The 20,078-nt window shown below is 35.0% G+C and overlaps 3 protein-coding genes and 1 long non-coding RNA gene across 6 annotated transcripts in view; all 4 read right to left on the reverse strand.

Moving 5' to 3' along the window:
- Positions 1–604, reverse strand: part of LOC107663717 (uncharacterized) — a 5,599-nt gene extending 4,995 nt beyond the window's left edge. For all 3 annotated transcript variants that reach the window (XR_001631368.1, XR_001631370.1, XR_001631369.1), the window contains exon 1: positions 510–604. This is a non-coding gene — a long non-coding RNA (uncharacterized LOC107663717). The remainder of the gene's footprint in view (positions 1–509) is intronic.
- Positions 605–1,939: 1,335 nt separating this feature from the next.
- On the reverse strand, positions 1,940–3,281 carry LOC107663646 (transcription factor 24-like). Its single transcript, XM_016453885.1, has 3 exons — positions 3,112–3,281; positions 2,369–2,823; positions 1,940–2,140 (listed from the first exon to the last, which is right to left on the reverse strand). Exons 2-3 carry the CDS (start codon positions 2,804–2,806, stop codon positions 2,039–2,041), a joined length of 540 nt encoding a protein of 179 aa, XP_016309371.1. The 5' UTR covers positions 2,807–2,823; positions 3,112–3,281; the 3' UTR covers positions 1,940–2,038.
- Positions 3,282–4,960: 1,679 nt separating this feature from the next.
- On the reverse strand, positions 4,961–11,113 carry LOC107663617 (protein phosphatase 1 regulatory subunit 42-like). The gene is made up of 6 exons (XM_016453849.1): positions 11,012–11,113; positions 10,294–10,467; positions 9,488–9,654; positions 9,198–9,336; positions 8,615–8,731; positions 4,961–4,996 (listed from the first exon to the last, which is right to left on the reverse strand). Exons 2-6 carry the CDS (start codon positions 10,423–10,425, stop codon positions 4,961–4,963), a joined length of 591 nt encoding a protein of 196 aa, XP_016309335.1. The 5' UTR covers positions 10,426–10,467; positions 11,012–11,113.
- A 2,430-nt stretch (positions 11,114–13,543) lies between these two features.
- Positions 13,544–19,465, reverse strand: LOC107663714 (COP9 signalosome complex subunit 5-like). Its single transcript, XM_016454019.1, has 8 exons — positions 19,104–19,465; positions 18,769–19,003; positions 17,769–17,897; positions 17,286–17,351; positions 17,078–17,163; positions 16,862–16,973; positions 15,336–15,484; positions 13,544–14,474 (listed from the first exon to the last, which is right to left on the reverse strand). Exons 1-8 carry the CDS (start codon positions 19,238–19,240, stop codon positions 14,384–14,386), a joined length of 1,005 nt encoding a protein of 334 aa, XP_016309505.1. The 5' UTR covers positions 19,241–19,465; the 3' UTR covers positions 13,544–14,383.
- Positions 19,466–20,078: the final 613 nt, after the last annotated feature.

Below are 20,078 nucleotides of genomic sequence, written 5' to 3' on the forward strand. Positions count from 1 at the left end.
GCGGGAGTCCCGCGAATCATTTTATTCTCCATCCCACACACAAGTCTCTTCCCACCCCCGCCCGCACCCGCACATCAAGAGTTGTCCCGCGCCGCACCGTTACGTTGGGTCCCTCGGTACTCCCGCGGGAGTGCAGGTCTCTACTTGGAAGTAAAATTTACTAAGACTTTTTCCCCCTCCAGGTAATGCAAGGATCCTCATTATGCCACTCATGTTACATAGAGCGACTCGTTCCTAACGATTCATGATAATGCTTGGGATTGATAAAACAAGAATGCTTCAAATTCCAGTTAATAAAGACTAATTGTGTTTCTACGGAACGATGTAGCAAGTAAGTAACGTATTTTATAAATTATTCTCGCGCGTGCTGACTAACCACGTGGCAAAGCCCGGATGCAAAAACCTCTACACGAGCCTATAACCTCATGAACAGTTCTACCAATATCTGCGATAATACTTTTACTTCTGTTAAAATGCATCAACACAATAATTAATCGAAGTACATTTACCTCAAGTTATACTGCAACGTGTAAAATGTGCGACCAGCTCCTTCCGCTCTTGGGAAGAAAGGATGTGGCGCATGCGTACTTCGCGTTTTAAAGGGCAACTTCCTAGTAGGAGCAGCGCATGCGTGTTGGGTTTTACTGAAGTCTTGATGCGCTATAGTCAAGTGTGATAAAACACTTACAGGTGGCTGGAAGTGCTTAAATCTTGCATACGTTTATGACACGTTTATATTTAAAGCACTATCAAGAGAGTATTTTTTTTTTTAAATATATGTCTAGAGCGCTCCCAACAGTGAAAAACCTTATGAAATTACAAAACTTAAACGTCTAAATAAAAGTCCAAACCCGTGCATTTAATAATCCTATTCAAATAGTTTGCCTCTCTCAAGCATATTCAGTTCAAAGTATACATTACAGTAAACAGAGAGAGAAACATTTAAATAAATAGATAAAGATGATCCATTTAGTGCACATATTAGCCTATTTAGATCAGTATGCTCTGGTATATAAACTTTAAATCTAAAGCCTACACTTTTAAACCTCTTTAGAGCAGGGGTGCCCAAACTCGGTCCTGGAGGGCCGGTGTCCTGCAGAGTTTAGCTCCAACCCTAATTAAACACACCTGAAGCAGCTAATCAAGCTCTTACTAGGCATAGAAACTTCCAGGCAGGTGTGTTGAGGCAAGCCGGAGCTAAACTCTGCAGGACACCGGCCCTCCAGGACCGAGTTTGGGCACCCCTGCTTTAGAGGGTTTAAAAGGCTTTACAGAGTTGACATTATTCAGTACTTCCCACAGACTTTCAGTGACATCCTGATTAAGAGTTTTAAAGGTTTTTAAAATGTTTCCATGAGCAAATGCACAGCATGCTGCCATCACATGAGATATATTAGAACTGTAAATTAAGACAATAATTAAAAATGAATTAAAATCTTCGATATTAAAAATATTCAGTGCATGTCAAATAGGCCTATTTTAATTATAACGTTTATGTTGGGAACACATTACACCTATTGCACACTGTGAAGGGTTTAGAAAAGCATTGCTAATAATAACATTAATAATAAACTTGAGATCAGTGTAATTTTTAAGAATGATTTTATTTACTATTCCACGTGAAGGAGGGAAGGGAGGAGAAAAGGGGGTGATTATGCTATTGTTGCGATTCTGACAGACCACTTCACGACGAATGTTGTTACAGAAAGTGCATAACCGACAGCTCAAGCATAACAGCTCATTAACCCAACACACGGAACTTCAGACAAAGTACAAGTACATAACTGCAGAAACCCACAGTTAAAAAGAACACAATTTGTTTAATATTTTAATCTTATTTACATATTTGAAATAATTAGGATATATTAATATGCACAATACTCAGTTGTCATGGCACAATAATGATAACCATTTCAATGAATTTGCTTAATTTGCCGCATAAAACATCTTTGTTAATTTTTACAGACTGCAACAAAATTACTAAAACAACAACTCTATTTTTTAATCATTATCTCCAAAAGTCTTATGTGCAAACGCTCTATGTTTGAGATGATGACGAAGATGCCCCTTGATTTTCATTTGAGTTCCCCAGGAACTGGCCAGTGGCACCGATATATAATCTTGAACGCATTGGCCATTTCTGAAAGACAAAAGCGATTAATAGAAACACTTAATCAACTCTTTTAAAAAATGAATTGTCATGCGTAAAGTGGATATTTTCAAGCAGACTAAACCTTAACCTTAAAGTCTCCTAATCAAAACTTTTAAAGACTAAATACAAATGTTTTAAATGAATTAAAATGTAAAAAAATCTCACATTTGCAATATTTTCGGCTTCTATTTCATGCTAAAATATAATGCGACTTACTTTCACAGGATGTAAGTAGCCATCTCCCTTAAGTGAGTTCAAAGCTTCAGTTTGTTTTGTGTTGTCCTCTTCCGTCCCTTCCTCTTGCAAGGTTCTTGTTAAATGCGCTATGTATGTGGTTGCCAATATCAATACGTCGAGTTTGGAGAGTTTGGTGTCCGGGGGCACCGACGGCAATGTTCTCTGTAGCTCGAGGAACGCATGTCTGAGCGTCTGCACGCGACTCCTTTCGCGCGCTGCGTTGGCTGCCGCAGGTTTTCCTCTGCCACCGAGGCCACTAGACGGGACCACCGTGGAGTGGGACAGGGCTTCTATGCGCCGGCTGTCCGCTGAGAGCGTGTCAGGACTGGGGCTCGAGTTAGGGCTTGATGCGGGACTGTCATCCATAACTGTCACAGAACCAATGCCATCCATATGGATCGACTGTCTTCCAACCATTGAAATCACTTCTTAACCTGGTTAAAACAGTACATTAAAAAAAAAAAAAACTGGTCAAAAACAGGTTTAAGCCTATGCACTCATCAAAACTTTTGTAAAAACATTTTCCTCAAGTGAGCCAAAAATCTCATGGCCAGTATGAGTCATTCAGTGTCAAAACAATAAATAATTAACGCCTACAGTGTTTATGATTGTCATTAGGCTAAATTATTTCGGCCAAGAACATGCAGTTTTAATACAACCATTTTAAGTATAATTGTAGATTGCATTGTTATGAGAAGTTATTAACATGTAAAAAAACATACCTGTATTATTGTTGTTAAAAGTGTTGTCCTAAAAACACATCTAGGGATGAAAAGCTCCACAGCTCGGTAAAAATCCTGTTTAAAATAATAGTCCCTCTCGTTGCAAAAATATATATAACCAGTCGCGGTGCTGCGCGTGAAAGGTACGGATATATGTCCGCGCACACTCAGCGTCCTCACCTGAATGACTGCGTAGTCTCCTGAGCCTCTAATTTATCGGGGAACACAAAGAGCTGACAAGTGTTTCACTCCGGTGCAATTAATCAAAAGCCTTTAAAACTCTGGCAACTCGAGCCGTTCTCTACTGTTTTCCCTTCGCATCGGTCGGTATAGGAGGGCACAGTCCATTTTCCGACGCCAGAGGCAGCATTTTTTGGTCCACCCAAAGTTGTTTTGCAAACCACAGCTTCTGAATATATGAAATATTGTTTATTCAAGAAGTAAATACGTTATTCCCATTGATTTGCTTTGTTTGATGAAAATGTATGTGGTTTGTGAGACCCAAGCATTCAACAATATAATCATTTTCAAGCTGCCAAACAGATTCTATCAGATCAACTGCACGGTGCTCTCGACAATTTAACTCTTCTTTAACATTTTAAAATGGATATTGATATTATAATTTTGAGCCGCAGACATCAGCTTAATTTCCTGGGACAAAGCCAGTAAATAAACTCTAAACACTGCAATCAACTGGCATGCTTGAGGAAATTCTTGTGAGACTCCTAAATTAATCACTCGGTTTGCCGCAAACGGAGATGTGGGAGAATTAATGAATGGAATTATTCATAACATGTATATCTGAGACTGTTCTTAATGAACATTGTTTTTGTAAGGATGAAGTAACAGTATTGCCCCCAGGCCAATAATTATGAAGCAGAGCAAATGAGGTTAAGTAAGCTTCTCTGTCTAATTACTCTACATCTTTCAGAGGTTATAGGCTACCCTGGTGTAGATATTAGACTCACCCAAATACGCAGGAATTGCATTCATGCATTACTGTACTCTGCGCGCATATATGTCTAAACATTATTATAAAATCAGTTTTATATTTCATATGAATTTACCGTTCCAGTCTAGAACGCAGTGTCCATGATGTTGATAAGCTTGCTGGATAATGTGCAAGTTGAAATGAAATCTCAGTAAAATAAAAAAAAAATAAAAAAAAGGTAGCTATAAATCTAAATGATAAATCTACAATTAGTTTTGAATGTAAACGACTTTTTTACTTTTTAAATTAGTAATTGAATGCTTTAAATTAGATCATTTCATTAGCTAAATTAAAGCATGATGCAGTGAGATTGGAGCATTAATTTGTTAAAATACTCCTGAACAGAGAAATATAATAAATATGAAAAAATATAAAAAACATGAAAAATACCCAAAACAATCAAAAAGTATGTTTGATGACGTAATTAACAAATAACTAAAAAGCAGCATCAAACCTAAAAAAAAAAAAACAGAAAATGTAACTACAGATGTAGTAGTCTACACTTTCACAGGCATTTTCATTGACATAAAATCTCACTTTGAGATTTTGCTCTTACCTAATGTAACTGGAAAAAAATGAAATCTATTCAATATTCTTATTATGTTTAATGAATAATATTACCTAATGTATGTATCTTTGCATCCCAAAGAATAATGTACAAAACATGATGGTATTTAAAAATACTCTTCAACATCTAGTAAATTTATTAAAAACAAGACAAATATTTTAAAAAGTTCAGAATTTCAAACAGAATATGAAGATGCAAATTAGGCAGTGTAAAAGAGAGTATATTGTTGCACGATGGAGAAGCTGCTCAGAAATTCACATTTTTAAACAGTAGTTTCAGATTTTCAGAGTCTACCAGTCCTCACTGGAATGTTTATCCCTCTTGACCTGTGAACACACCAGAACAGTCATGAATTAAATGGAATAAATTAAATTAAATGCCATAAATATTTGTTGACATACTATTTGTTTACTTTCATGCTTTTGTGTTTTTATTTATAGTAATAAAAACAGCCATGAACATAATAAAATGCTGGCACACACGGTTTAAAATATGCTTCTGTAAATTATCACTAATCGTCTGTTACTGCACCCCTGTAATAAAATAGTAAACAGCTAATTAGGGCTTTACACAACTGTCATTGAGCATTATCATTCCTATTACTCACACATTAGTACTCATGCTCAAAAGAGTTTTTTCTTATAAGTACAGAAACATTCAGTTCATATTTATTGTAACTACATCAACAAATCATTTCTGCATTTCAAAGGCCACACACTGATAAATCAACTGAGATGATAGCTATATAGGATTAACATGTTTAGGACGTCAGACATCAAAGGGGTATGATTTGTGCAGTGCAACTGTAGATGATGTCACATTACACAGCGCAGCACAGAACTATGGTTAACCTCAGGCCAGTTCTAAAGGAGAAATCAGTTCATTTGCATGGGTGGGAAAATAAGAATCCTACAACTTGACAAATAGCAGGCATTTATCCAGCATCCCTGAGGGCAACCTGCAACTTTACTCTGATAGCATGTATCTCAGAATTTATTTCCTTTTTTAAATATAACACGATTTGTAAGTATTTGATAAAATAATAATAATAATAAAAAATGGAAAAATTTTAATTGGCCCCAGATTATGTAAAGAATAAGAGAGTCTTGTTAACAGCTCAGTAGACATTTTGATTGTTCATACCTTTTTCCTCTGCTGTCTCCATGTAGTCGAAATGTAACGCCGGGCTTCCCATATTCTGACGGCTTACTCAGAGAGCTGCTGCGTTCATGGGCAAAGGGATGTTGGGGGCCCACGCGAAAATCAGCTACAGCAAAACCCGGGTTAGTCACTCATTGTCATAGAACTGACACAAGGGATATGCAAGGCTTACTTAACCACATGCTGATGATATACAATGGCAGAATGCAGAAATGTGTTAAGAGAAAGAAAATCTTGAAGATACTGTAAATGACTGGAAAATTAGAGAACAAAATGAAAGTGTCACTGCAATGTACTCAGCAAAGAAATTCAGTAAATGAAATAACATTGACATGTTAGGGCACTTTTATATAAAGTCATATACTTAACATATTTAACATTTATTTTAAGTTTCTATAATTCATTAATGTAAATAATTGTAAATAATTTAATAAAAAATATAAAGAAAACTGTAGAAAAAAAGCAGCAAATATTCATACTTGTAAGTGGATTTGCGATTTGTTCTTTGATGTCTTTTCCATCATCTAGTTTCTTCTTTGCATCTTTTGAAGCTTTCCAGTTGATTAGAAACTGCCTAGACAGCTCATTTATTTGTTTTCCATCAAGATCTTCTAAATATCAAGAAAAACATACAGTTTCTGTGCATTTCACTAAATCATTTTATAAAATTCATAAACACAGTACAAAAATAACTTATTAAAATGTTAAATATCATTGAAACGTTAGTAAAAATGATAAATACAAAAATACATGCAATACAATAACAATACAATAAAATATAAAGTAACAAAATAAATGACAAGAATTAAAAAAAATAATTAAATTACGTAATGAAGGACAAAAAGGTAATTCAGAGTTATTCAGAAGGTCAGTGATTCTTTCACCATAAATAATAACATTTTAACTCCATACTAGGGCTGTCAAATCGAAAAATCACATCCAAAATAAAAGTTTGTTTTAAAATAATTTATGTGTGTGTATTGTGTATTTTTATATGTATATATAAATACACACACACTTGTATATATTTAAGAAATATTTACTTGTGTATATATATATATATATATATATATTCATATTTATATATGATTTATATTATATATAAATATATATTACATATATTTCTTAAATATATACATGCATGTGTGTGTATTTGTACATATTAAAATACACAGTATTAATTATGTAAACACAAACTTTTATTTTGACTGCCCTACTACATACTCATCACAAGTTAGCTATGCTATTTCTCTGTATTTAGGTTTGTGACACACAGGATTTCTATTCAGATCCAGTAGCCGCAGCTGAGACCATTGGCTGAACACTGTCTCTAACTCCTGAAAGCATAAATAAAGGCATTACATTTTACTGTTAATCAGTATAAAATAAAAATAATTATTAGACACAGTAAAGGACAGTAGCATCTTCTCCAAATTTTCAAAAAATGCTGTTGAATGCTGGAAAAATCTTGTAACACTAAAGAGATTTTGCAGATTTCACAGAAGATGTGCATGGTTAAAAATGATCAGGGCATCATATTTAAGACAAAGCATAAAAATATATTTTTTTTAAATCAGAGGGCAAAAAGTTTAAACAAGACATCAGCTTGTTTTAATAAATACTGTCACTCGGACTGCGTGACTAACAAGTTCCCCTGGGCAGTAGTCCTCAAGCATGTTGCCTGCAGTGTATGTTTATCTAAGGACACATTAATCCAGGCTGGAAATATGAATACTCTCTGGACACGCTCTGATTGTTCATTGCCTTCCTGTCTCAACTAAAGTGCTTCCACTTTTCAGTCCGCGTGCAATCAGCTCTAGCGGGACCGCGCTCTCAGGCTTTGATAAATGATCGTGTCAGGTCTGTCACTCTGAGGGCTTGGCTGGGAACTGCCCAGCGCCAAATTGCCCTCCCAAGCGCGGGAGTGCTGAATGCACTCCTGACTGGGCTCTTTCCAGCCCCACACTGGGTTAATGATGGCCAGTTATGAACCTGTATTTGACCAGCGCTTCGATCCCTATCAGCACTGTCTGGCCGTGTGCCACTAACAGCCTCTGCAGTACCCATTTGTCACCCGGCTGACTGCCTGTCATAATCTATTTTAAAAATCCATAATGTTTCCTCTGGAATTGGACCAAACTGCGTAAGGGAGGAATTGATCCTTTGGGTGCTGTCGCCGCTGAATCAATAGTGGCAAAGGGGCTGTATAAATTAAAGGAGATATCTGCTAAACATGAAAGCTTCCTCTGACACATGGATCACTATTATCGGTGGCAGTTGCTGAGAGGATTGTCTTTTGAGCTGTTGGACAAAGTTACCAAGCTGCTTTTCCACAGTGGTTTTCGGAAAGTGTTCCTTAACCAATTTTTTTAGTCACTGAATGTGTGATATCAATAGACTGAAATCACTTTTCCAGAAAAGGTTACTTTTCAGCTTTAGTTTCACTAAATGTTTGGCTCAAATGGGTTTTTAATACAAGACTGAAGTTATAAGGGGCACTCAGTGTATTTCAGAGGAAAATCAGTTCACTAAGGAAGGAGGAAAACTTGTGCTTGTTTAAATTGTCAGCAGAAGCTGTCCCTGGAGACTGGCCCGCTGATTTGTTGAATAATTCTGACCCTGTGCAAGTCTGGAGACTGCTGGAAGGATTTGTAGGATTAGGTTTTTGCACGGCTCTCCCTGTATCATTTCACACTTCATAGAAACATACAACTTTGTCATGTCTAAACAGAACAAAAAAATTCTTTATATGTATCTTTTTTTATGGAGAAAATCATATTTACATGTATGTCCTGTAGCTGGTTATCGGTAGCATAAAGATGGGTCAGTTTTCTGAGAGGGGCCAAGTCCCATATTTCGTCAATGTTATTTTTGCTGATATTTAAAATGCACAGAGTTTCCTGAAAGAATTCAAATACAATATTAATATAATTCATAATGCACTTTTCATTTAAAACCTGTATCACTGTGTTAGTAAAAGGAGAGCATTTAGGAATCTTTTGGCAGGGAAAAAATTCGGTGCACTTACATTTTTTGTAATTACATTAATGATCAAAATAAACAAAATTCCCAACTTTTGGTTTGTTTTCCCATAGCCTTGGCAGTTAACACTCCCTGCTGATTTGTCAGACAAGGAGGCAGCCACAGAGACCTCTTTTACCCTCATCAAATTTTGCACAGAACTACTTTAATACACATCTTGGTCCATAAGTCCTACGTCTCTCATCTGATTCTGACAGCAAACTCACAGGACACAGTGCTATATCAATCTAAATATAAAGTGCACTAGATTGTACAGTAGATACCATGAAACACTCTCTGCAAGGCTTTTCACTGAGGTGAATGTTAAAGCGACGAGCTACTCACAGAGAGGCTAGATATAGAACGGGGGTCAAAGACCAGTTTTTCTCCACGGGGTAGTTTCTGACCTTCCACATGCAGCTCCTTCAGGCTTTTCAGCTCATCTAATCCCTCCACCACAGTGATGCTGTTTCCTCCCAAGAACCTCAAATATAGAAACATTAGTAGTTAGCGGTAACACTCATGGCCTTTTAGTAGTGCTGTATGTATATTTTCAATGGAAAACATTAACGTCACAGTTCAAATTTCAGTGCAAGCAGGAATGTGTTAATATGCTTGTGCTTTCACATACCTACAGTCTGGAGAGCTTATCCAGAGAAGAGAGGTTCTCTATGCAAAATATATTGTTATTTTGCATGTATAAGTGAGTAAGGTTTGAGGCAAACCCCAAGTTGCAGATTTGTGATATTTGGTTGTCATATAGGTACAGGACTGTGAGGTTTCTGCACCTTGATAGATCATCCTATAAGTTAAAAAGGGGAAAAATAATAATTAAACAAACTGCTCAAAAGTTTGGAATCAATAATTTTTATTTTTGATGTTTTTAAAAGAAGTTTCTTATGCTCACCAAGGCTGTATTTATTTGATCAAAAATACATTAAAAAAGTAATATTGTGAAATATTATTACAATTTAAAATTAGGCTACTGTTTTCTGTTTTAATATACTGTATTTTGAAATGTAATTTATTCCAGTGAGAGCAAAGCTAAATTTTCAGCAGTCATTACTCCAGTCTTCAGTGTCACATGATCCTTCAGAAATCATTCTAATATGCTGATTCAGTGCTCAAGAAAAAGAAATCCTATTGTTATCAATGTTATAAAGTTGTGGTGCTTAGTATATATATATATGTGTGTGTGTGTGTGTGTGTGTGTGTGTATTTTTTGTGTGAAACTGTGATACATTTTCAAGAGTTTTTGATGAATATATATTTTTTTACTGTCACTTTTGATCAATTTAATGCATCTATGCTGAATAAAAGCATCTTAAAAAAGCATCAAAAATCTTATTGACCTCAAACATTTGAATGGTACTGTAATATTTAATTTAATGGAAACTAGAATATTGAATAGAATTTTGATATATATGAACTCAAAATGTACAATTTCCTCTATACTTTTGTTTGAGAAGCTGAGATGGGTCAGTTTCTTCAGATACTGCTGGAGAGATTCACTTCTGCAGGTTTTTGAGTAATTGCTTGATTTTGCGATCAGATGCACTGTTAGACGGACCATAATGACTCAGTGTGCAAAAATATCACAGGATAGATTTCTCTTCTGCAGCACAGCATGTCAAGGGAAGAGGGAGATTTATGAGAAAGCCAAAAACACTAAAAACAATGCAAGGACTTATTATCGAATACATTTTAGAGCACTGACCTCTAAATACGTTTCTATATTGATTTTAATCAGGGTTAGAATATCTTTAAACGGGGTTTAAAGGTATAATTGATGTGGTAACCATTATTTCTTTGATGATATCTACTTTAGAGACAGCATAGTCCCTTAAACCTTTGTCAAAATGCATTACTTTTGAATAGCGGGAATGAGGCCAAAGGTGAAATAGACATGTGACCTGACCTAAGATTATCATAAAGTGAGATTATCATAAAGTAAGCATGACCCTGCACATCTGCATGCTCTATTATATAAAAACAGTATATAAAGCCAGACCTACAGTAACAAGACCTCCTTGAAAAAGACCTTGGATGATATTTTACTCCATATGCTTCTATAGAGTCTTCATATAGAGTCTTCTCTCTATATTGTCTTGTCAACCACAGACGTTGAATACTAGGACAGAAGTAAAGGGAATACATACATCAACACATGACAGCAGGTCGGTTTTACACTTGATCTCAGAGCAGCAGACTATGGGGAGATGACATGGAGAGCCTCTTAAAATCAATAACTTTCTGTGGTTAAACTCCAGGGACCTGGATGGAGACAGCAGTTTGCCAATCATTATAATATATTGCCATATATTTAACAATATATTGCAAATTTACACTCTTATTACCAATAAACAAAGACAAGCAACTTAGGCCACTGTTGGCATACAATTATAAACGCAAACAGAAAATGCACATACTGTATGAACAGCTGATACAGTAGAAATAAAATGAAACTGCACTGCATCTTACCTTAATGCACAAATGTTATGCATGAACTGTCGTCAGCTATAAACACAAGGTGTTTTGCTGCTGTAAACTCTCTTTTGCGTCTTGTCTTGGCTTTGTTTAGGAAGCGAGAGCTGATGTTGCCATGGCGACGAGACGCGAGAGCAAGGTCAGCTTGCACGCGCCAGAGTAGTTTCGATGCGCAGTTCAAATGCGGCATGACACATTCTCAACACAAATGGTGAAACGTTTTTACTTGTTTTAAATTCTGTGTAAATTTTAGAACACGATGTATATCGCTTGTATTGTTGTGTGAAAATGTTAAAGAATGTTTTTACTGATGTTGTTAAAAGTAATTTGGCTTTAGGAATTCAAGCTAGCGCAGGCTTTTGTTACAAGTAATTTAAGATGTAATTAACTTATTGATTAATTAAAGGAAGAAGACAAATGAACGGTCGAAGTCTATGATTTTGATCTTAAACCTACGCAAATTTGATAAAAAATTAAAAACAGTTTTGTTTAACATTCCTTATTTGGCTGAAGGGGATATATATATATATATATATATATATATATATATGTGTGTGTGTGAAGAGATTATATTACACACTAAAATACATGTGTGCAGAGGATTAGAGAGAAACACAATTGTTGAAAAATAAAAACTAGATTTAAACCAAAAACTAGGGCCACCCTTGAGGCTTAAAGTAGACAAGACCCTTAAGCATTTACATGTTGAAATCAGAAACCATGTTTATCAGCTTCAGCTGGAAGAACTTAAAATTTCCCCTCTCTCATTTCAAGCTCAAACCGCTGTCCCTAATAATGCATATCAGTTCTAGAGAAGTGCGGTGGGCTGAGTATTGTTATATATGGTGGAGGAATGCGCTTCCTGAGACTGAGTGACTTGCCTCCATTTATGTATGCAGAATACTTGGTAGAAAGGAAATGTTACTTTGGTTGGTTTAGGAACACAGAGGGGGAGTTCAGCCCTTTTCAGACTCTCCTCTGGGGCATTGAACATGTTTCACCTCCTTACTACCATGCTTGTTGAGATTATTATTATATGGTCCAAAGAAAACATCAGTGCTACCAAATATCTGGAGGTCATTGGTCCCAAAGGCTAGTTTAACATTAGCCTTGTGATCAATAGTCACTGCTGATTATTTGTGCTCATCACTCGGATATATTCTCTTAATCACATATCTATCATAATTCCTATTATTTTAAAACATATTTTAAAACATTTTCTCTGGGTTCAGCAAATTAAGTGGAATTCCAAGTAATTTAAGAAGACTCTTGCTAATAGAAAACATACCTTAAAATTGAGTTAATGGATTTGGCTGATATCATTCATGGAAAACATAATATACTTAGGCTAGCTATATCTCATCTCATTTATACTCATCTGCTTTTTTCTTCTTTAAAAATGCTCATCTGGTGATGACTATAAGCTTCATTTGTAATTCCAATGGGTGAAATATAGAGCATGGGGGATTTTTGATGACTACGATTTTACAGGAATAATTCACGGAAAAATGAAATTTTGCTAAAAATGTACTCACTCTCAGGCCATCGAAGAGATACGCGAGTTAGTTTCTTCATCGGAACAGATTTAGAGAAATTTACATGACATCTCTTGTTCACCAATGGATCCTCTGCAGTGCATGGTTGGTGTCAGAATGAGAGTTACAGCTGATGAAAACATAATAATCCCCCAGTAATTCACAAGACTAAAGTACATCAATAACATCTTCTGAAGTGGAAAGCTGCGTGTTTTAAGAAACAAATACATCATTCACGCATTTGAACCGTTTCTGCTGGCCTAAATACATTAATTGATGGACTGGAGTCTTGTGGATTATTATGATGTTTTTATCAGCTGTTAAACTGTCATTCTGACGGCACCCATTCACTGCAGAGCATCCATTGGTGGTGAGCAAGTGTTGTAATGCTGAATTTCTCCAAATCTGTTTCTTATGAACAAACAAACTCATCTGCATTTTGGATGGCCTGATGATGAATACATTTTCAACAAATTTTCATTTTTGGCTGAACTATTCCTTTAATTAATTTAATCCTCTATGGAATAAAACATTGGTCGCCATTGCAAGAGCAAAAAAATATATACTTACAACTTCAGGCCAAAATCCACAAATTGCACAAGGCATAATTGAACAGACTGATGCTTTCCAGAACATAACAGCAAATCTTAAAATTAGCACAATGATGTGGGGTACAAAAAAAGTGCATAAATACGAAGTCAGCGCTGTTGTCTGTAAGAAAATGCAAGCACGTGTGTGTGCATGAAACCACACGGGCGTTGAGTGTCTGCAGCGATAAAGAGCAGACACGCAGAGCTGAATAGACTCCACTGTATCGAGCTCCCGCTTCTGTGATGCATCAGTGACAGGCCAGTGTTACGCTCAGAATCCTGAAGGATTGTGTACAACACAGAGACAACCTGCACAGGGTCGTCCTGACAGATGCGCTGCGGCCATGCAAGGCTATGTTTATCTTTGGGCTGCTGAGTTTGTTATTCCATTATGTAATGCTATGACTGGCAAATATGAAAATGACCTCTTGTGGAGCACTGTGGTTTTTGTTAAGTTTAATGTTGAATACTGCTGTTACAGCTCCTGAGTCCTGACACAAGCTGTGGGAAATGGGAATGGAGCGGTACCGTGTTACACACTGAACCCAGAGGAGAATACATTTCAAACATCTGCTAACATACAGCGCAAAGGAAAACTCATTTGTCTTGATCTAAAGGACAGCTTTGACGATGAGCTGTGCGAGTTATAATTTCAGACAAGACTTTAGCAGTAAATGTGATGCTATATTTTGAGGACAAATTTAAAAAATGAAGTTTAAGAAAAGAAGCAAAAACACCTGATGTCTGTCAACTAATGAACCCGAACAGCATTTACTTCTTTGTTTAAACAAATGATAAATGATGCAAACATTCCTACAGGAGAATTCCTTTGAATCTTTCAAAGCAGAATCGTAACGAAATAACACATAACTAAGCAAACACTGCATGTGAAGTCATCTAACTTCAGTTCCTTCCATGTTCAGCTGGCAGCTGTGTTCACTTGATTGAAGAGTTTATCTTTGATAACTTGGGACATCAAACCATGAATTGCTTCAATGGTTGTCTTGCAGCTGAAAAACAAAGAAAGATGTTTGATCATGTTTTTATAAAAATGTGTTAATTAGTTGCAATACACTGGTGTATTGCAAGTGGGGTCTCTTGCACCTAAACAGATACTCAAGTCACCTATGAGCTCACACAAAATAAATATAAATAAATGTTAAATAAAATAAATAAATAAATAAATAATCTTTTATAAATAATAATGTGAAGTCAGTATTCTATTCTCAATACCCAAAAGAAACAAATTTACGCCCAATTAATCAATCAATGAATCAATTAAACTAAAATAAATACATCATCTTTTATAAATAAAAAATGATGGGAAAAGCAAAAAAAGTCATCTATTTTTATCCAGCTTTATAAAGTTGATTTTATATTCATTCCAAAAGTCTAAAACAACAACCTTTTTAAATTTGTATTCAAGCAAAAAAAGGAAAACACATATTACCTCACACAAAATAAATCTGAAATCAATATTCTATTCTCAATACTCAAATGATACAAATTTACCCTCCTGCCATATATATATATTTTTTAATTAAAAATAATGGGAAAAGAAACATTGTTTTACATTTTTTTAATGTAGCTTTATGCATTTAATTTTTATATTTACTCAAATGTCTGAAACAAAATTACCATCCTAAAAATGTTCTTAATTAAAACAAAAATCAACCTAGTTGATATGTTGTAGGACCTACTTATAATTTTATTTAGAACTGTGATTGTCTATAAAGCACTTTTTTGTGTGCATGACATTTGGAAATAAATAAACTTGCCTTGGCTGGTTTGTTTATTTCCACTTATTCATAATTGGTAATATATTAAGAAAGGGAAAATTTAATACTGAATTGATAGGGATATTGTATTACCTGTCTCGTGTTGCCTTTGCTAGTTTGTCCTCAGATTTCCTATCATGTGTGTCTAAGCCCAGCATGAAACTGCCACGTCCCAGCTGAGCTTCTGCCTGCTCAAGCTTCTCAGACAAGTCAAACACCTGTCCAGTGGTGTAGTCTGCATTCTGAAGCAATAAGAGCCATTAACACCACCATTTCACTTGCTCTAGGTTAATGCACAATTTCACAACAATACTTAAACCTTCACAACATGCATTCCACTGATGGTCAATTCAGTAGATTGTTGAATAGTTTGCTGAAGCCTCCTGAATGAGGTCTCAAAAGTTTGCAGAAGGTGAGGTTGTACACTGCCCAGACGAGGATTCATAATAAAGACAGACTCAGTGACTTAAGGTCTCGGTCTGTGGTGACAGTAATCACTGACCACACTTTTTTGACAAGTACGCTTTTGACAAGTAGTCAATTTATCTCTAACACAGAGCTCTGAGGCTGCTGTTTAGATAGTGCTAAACAAAGCTCATGACAGAATGTCATAGTCAACAATGACAAGCTTTCAAAACAAATAGGTAGGGAAACAAAAGCAGCATCTACAAATATTAATCATGTGCACAAGTTGTCAACAAACCCCTGTCATATTATCCATCTTCTGCACATAAAATACTTGTATCCTTCAGAATCTAAAACATTTTCAGCATGATAAAGATAATAACTGTAGTATTTTTTAATATAAACAAGAGAGAAGATTTAGAGACATCAATAAAATGACAAACATTAATATAAACAATAAATGTTATACTTTTATTAGCCCTCAAGGTGTGTTCGGGTCATTTCCCAAAAATGCTAGTTAATGCTAAAACTTACTGACTTTGCTCGTATAGTGTTTTTGGATAATATTTTGATAATTTTCACCCCACCTTGTTACACTTGTGGTGTCCCCAGTCAAAAATTACAGGCCGATATAAAATTGCTTATTACTATCTAATTATGCTAAATTATGACCAAATATTGAATTCAATATATAATCAACTTGTTTTCTTTTGATTAGAACAGGTTTTGTATTTCTTTTCAGAACTGACTGATCATAGGCTTCATTGATGGAAGCGAATGCATATTGTCCAAATGATCCATAAATAATGCTTATTTCACTCAAAAACTGTTTTCAATCAGTTTTTTAAAAGTGCAAATATTCCATGTAGTCTCTCAATTAACATAAGACCATGAAACCTGAATGCAGTATAATTATAAAACAATTAGTAAAATATTTTTAGATGAGTATAGCACAGGAAATCCAAAAGATTCAGCAAATACAATATACACAATATATATCCAGGTGCATAAGCTCAGATCAAGGCCTATGATCAGTCAGTTCCAAAAAGAAATACAAAACTAGTGCTAGGTTATTTTTGTCCAGGAACACCAAATTAGGTACAAGTATTTTCAGCACAGCACAAGAATTACATAAATCGAAAATTACTGAAGATTTCTGCACATATTGCTATATGAAATACAATCATTTCACACCAATAAATGACAGTACTTACTGTCAGAAGGCTGGAGGAGCTCAAAGTGTTGACCCAATACTTATTCCACAACAGCTCTAGGAGTTTGCGGTCCAGGGAAGACTTAAAATAAGACACTTCTAAAGCATAGTACCTAAAAGCAGAAAACGGTTTATTGTACATTTCCAATATTTTCAAGCAAAGTCAATAAAATTAAATCAATTTCCAAGTAGAAATTTTTGTAGAAAAAAAGCTTACTGTTTGCAGTGCACTCCAAAGTCCTCAATCTTGTTAAGCGGTATTGTTTGGTATTCAGATGGACCCTCATCTGGAGGCTTGTAACCCTAGCATTAAAATTTAAATATGTGATGAAAAATCTTATCACACTCATATAAATGAATAGACACATAAATATGAAATACTAGACGGTTACAAAAAAAACAATTTAATAAAACATTTTTCCTACCTTCGGATATGTCCTGAACGCTCCAAGATTGACCTTCCCTGCGGATATAGTTCTTGTGGGATCAATCTGAAAAGGATAAAAAATTACAAGGACTGTAATAAGCAAAACAGTTCAAATATAACAAATAAAAACACTGAGCTTCCAGTTCAGCAAGTGAAAGTTATGAGCACCAGGTCGCTATTTGCCCTCAGCACAAAATAAGCAAAAGCAATGAAAGGTAAACTGTATAATGTATTCAGTTACAAAGCCAACAGCCATTAATCAAACACCACTACAAATGTCACCAAACTCATTTGTATTTTAGGGATCAATTATGGATCACTGATATTACTGAATTTAAACTGATACCTTAACAATTTCAAAGCTGAGCTATTTTTCCCCTCTGTCTTTAGAGATTGATGGTAACAGGGTTTAGAGAGGACTTTGCAAAATCGGCCCTAATGCAAAATAAGCAACCAGTTTAACATTTTCAACAGCACTTACCACTACTGCGACAAAGGGCTCTTGAAACTGCTGGTTAAGCATCTGAGTGCTGACATCTATGCCTGAAAGCCAGCAGCCGTATCCAGGATGACTGTGGTACCATCCAATCGCATTCTCCAACCGCCCCACCTAAATGAATTCAGAAATGATGAGCCTCAGAATTACTAATATTTCATCATATGCTGGCCATGACATTCATGGGAATTTAATGCATATATTTCACTGAAAGTATAAAGTGAATATTTTAGTTTCTGTGACTGTTCTATATTTATTTAAAGATTTTTACTCATTTTAAATGACATGTTTGCCTTCATTAATTCATGTTAAATGGTCTTTTGATGTGAGAAATACATTTTTAAAAGTGCAAATATTCCATGTAGTCTCTCAAATAATATTACATCATGAAAAATGTATGCATAATAATTATAAAAGTACTAGTAAAATATTTTTAGATGAGTAGAGCATATGAAACCAAGTTTCAGCATACACAATACATGTATATTTTAGTTCCTGTGATTTATTTTAAGATTTGTACTATTTTTAAATCACATTTTTGCCTTAATTAATTCATTTTAAATGGTCTTGTTAAGTGATAAATATTTTTTAAAGAGCAAATATTCCATATAGTCTCTCAATTAATTTTAGATCATGAAAACGGAATGCATAATAACAAAAATTTTATTAGATAAGTATAGCATATGATTCAGCATACACAATACATGTATATTTTAATTCCTGTAACTAGTCACTTTTTATTGTAATATTCTTTATATTTTTAATCACACTTGAGCCTTTAATGATTTATTTTAAATGGTATTGTAATGTGACAATTTTAGATGTGCACATATTCCATGTAGTCACTCAACTAACATGAGTATAGTCACAGAAAAACCCAAGATTCAGCATACACAATGTACCTGCTTTATATTTAGAAACGAAGTGTGGGTTTGTTTTAATTATTTGCCTAATAGGAATTTTAGAAAACGAATAGTCAGTGTACCTGTTTAGCATTCTCTATATACGCAGCCATGTATTCATAGGCTGCAGCCTGAGCATTGACCCGCGTTTCAGTGCCCTCCACGGGTAGAGCGAAACTGTCCATGATGATCATGGTCTCTCCATCCACCTTCCCCAGCATAAGTCCCATGACCTCTAGGTTTCCTCCAGATCGGGCATGCATCACCATCTTCAACAGTGCCAAAGCTGATATCTTGCAGTATTTAAAATAATGATGGCTGTAAACAACAAAAGCAGTATGGACAACAGACACTGATCATTCGAAAACAATTCAGGGCCCTTGAAGAGGAATAAATTCGCGTGGTGTGGAAAACTCACTCTTTAGTCCACGGTTTGGCTGCCAGAATTTCTTGTTGTTGCTTTTTATCATACTTATATATTTCATCAATACTCTGAACTTCCTGCATGCTGTTTGACAGCTCCCATGTTTTCATCGCTGTGCTACTGCCAGCCATTGCTAGAGTCGGGTTTTATGTCCGGATGAACTATAACGAAGTGTTAAATACCACTTGCAATTTACGAGATTTAAAATACTAGATAACAGCTCAAGCGTTTAGTTTATCTAAAAATTTAAACGCAGCATTTAGCAATCAATTACAAAGCCCCTGCTGTATCCCTTTACTGACCAACTCTCCGACCTGAGTGAAGCTAGCGACCAAATGCGTGACTGAGGAATTATATTAGTGTCAAAATAAAAGTCTCAAAGTAACTGGACTGTACTTGTTGTTGATAAATTCGCTTTCCTCTGCATATTTGGGTTTCTTTTATTCATGAATTGATTGTTTATTTACGTATTTTTTTAAATCAGTTATTTTATTTATTTTTAGTTTATTTATCTTTTTTTATTACGTTTACCTTTTACGTTTCTACGATTACGTTTATTTTATGTAACGTTATGCTTTTTCTTTCTCGTTTGTTACATTTGAACTTTTCTGTTGATGCTCTTTAATGTTTGTTTTAATGTTTGTACAGTATCATATTTATTTATTTATTTACTTGTTTGTTTGATTGATCGGTTGAATATCGTTTTAATCTAAAAAAAAAAAACATGGCCGGAAAGACTACAATTTATCCTTATTTTAGACTACCATTTACTATTATGGGACAAATAAAATTTGCAAATGTGAAGGAAAAAGGCCACAATGAGTATATCATTACAGCATATCAAAATTTAAAGTGCAATTTGGACTTTTTCAAAATGTAAAAAATTAGAAGACATTCGTCTTTTTATGTGGCTTACATAAAAAGGTATAATCAAATGTTTAATTAATTTCATAGTCGGAAAATCACTGA

Source organism: Sinocyclocheilus anshuiensis, unplaced genomic scaffold (assembly GCF_001515605.1).
Source record: "Sinocyclocheilus anshuiensis isolate Anshui unplaced genomic scaffold, SAMN03320099.WGS_v1.1 scaffold928, whole genome shotgun sequence".
NCBI classification, from domain to species: domain Eukaryota; kingdom Metazoa; phylum Chordata; class Actinopteri; order Cypriniformes; family Cyprinidae; genus Sinocyclocheilus; species Sinocyclocheilus anshuiensis.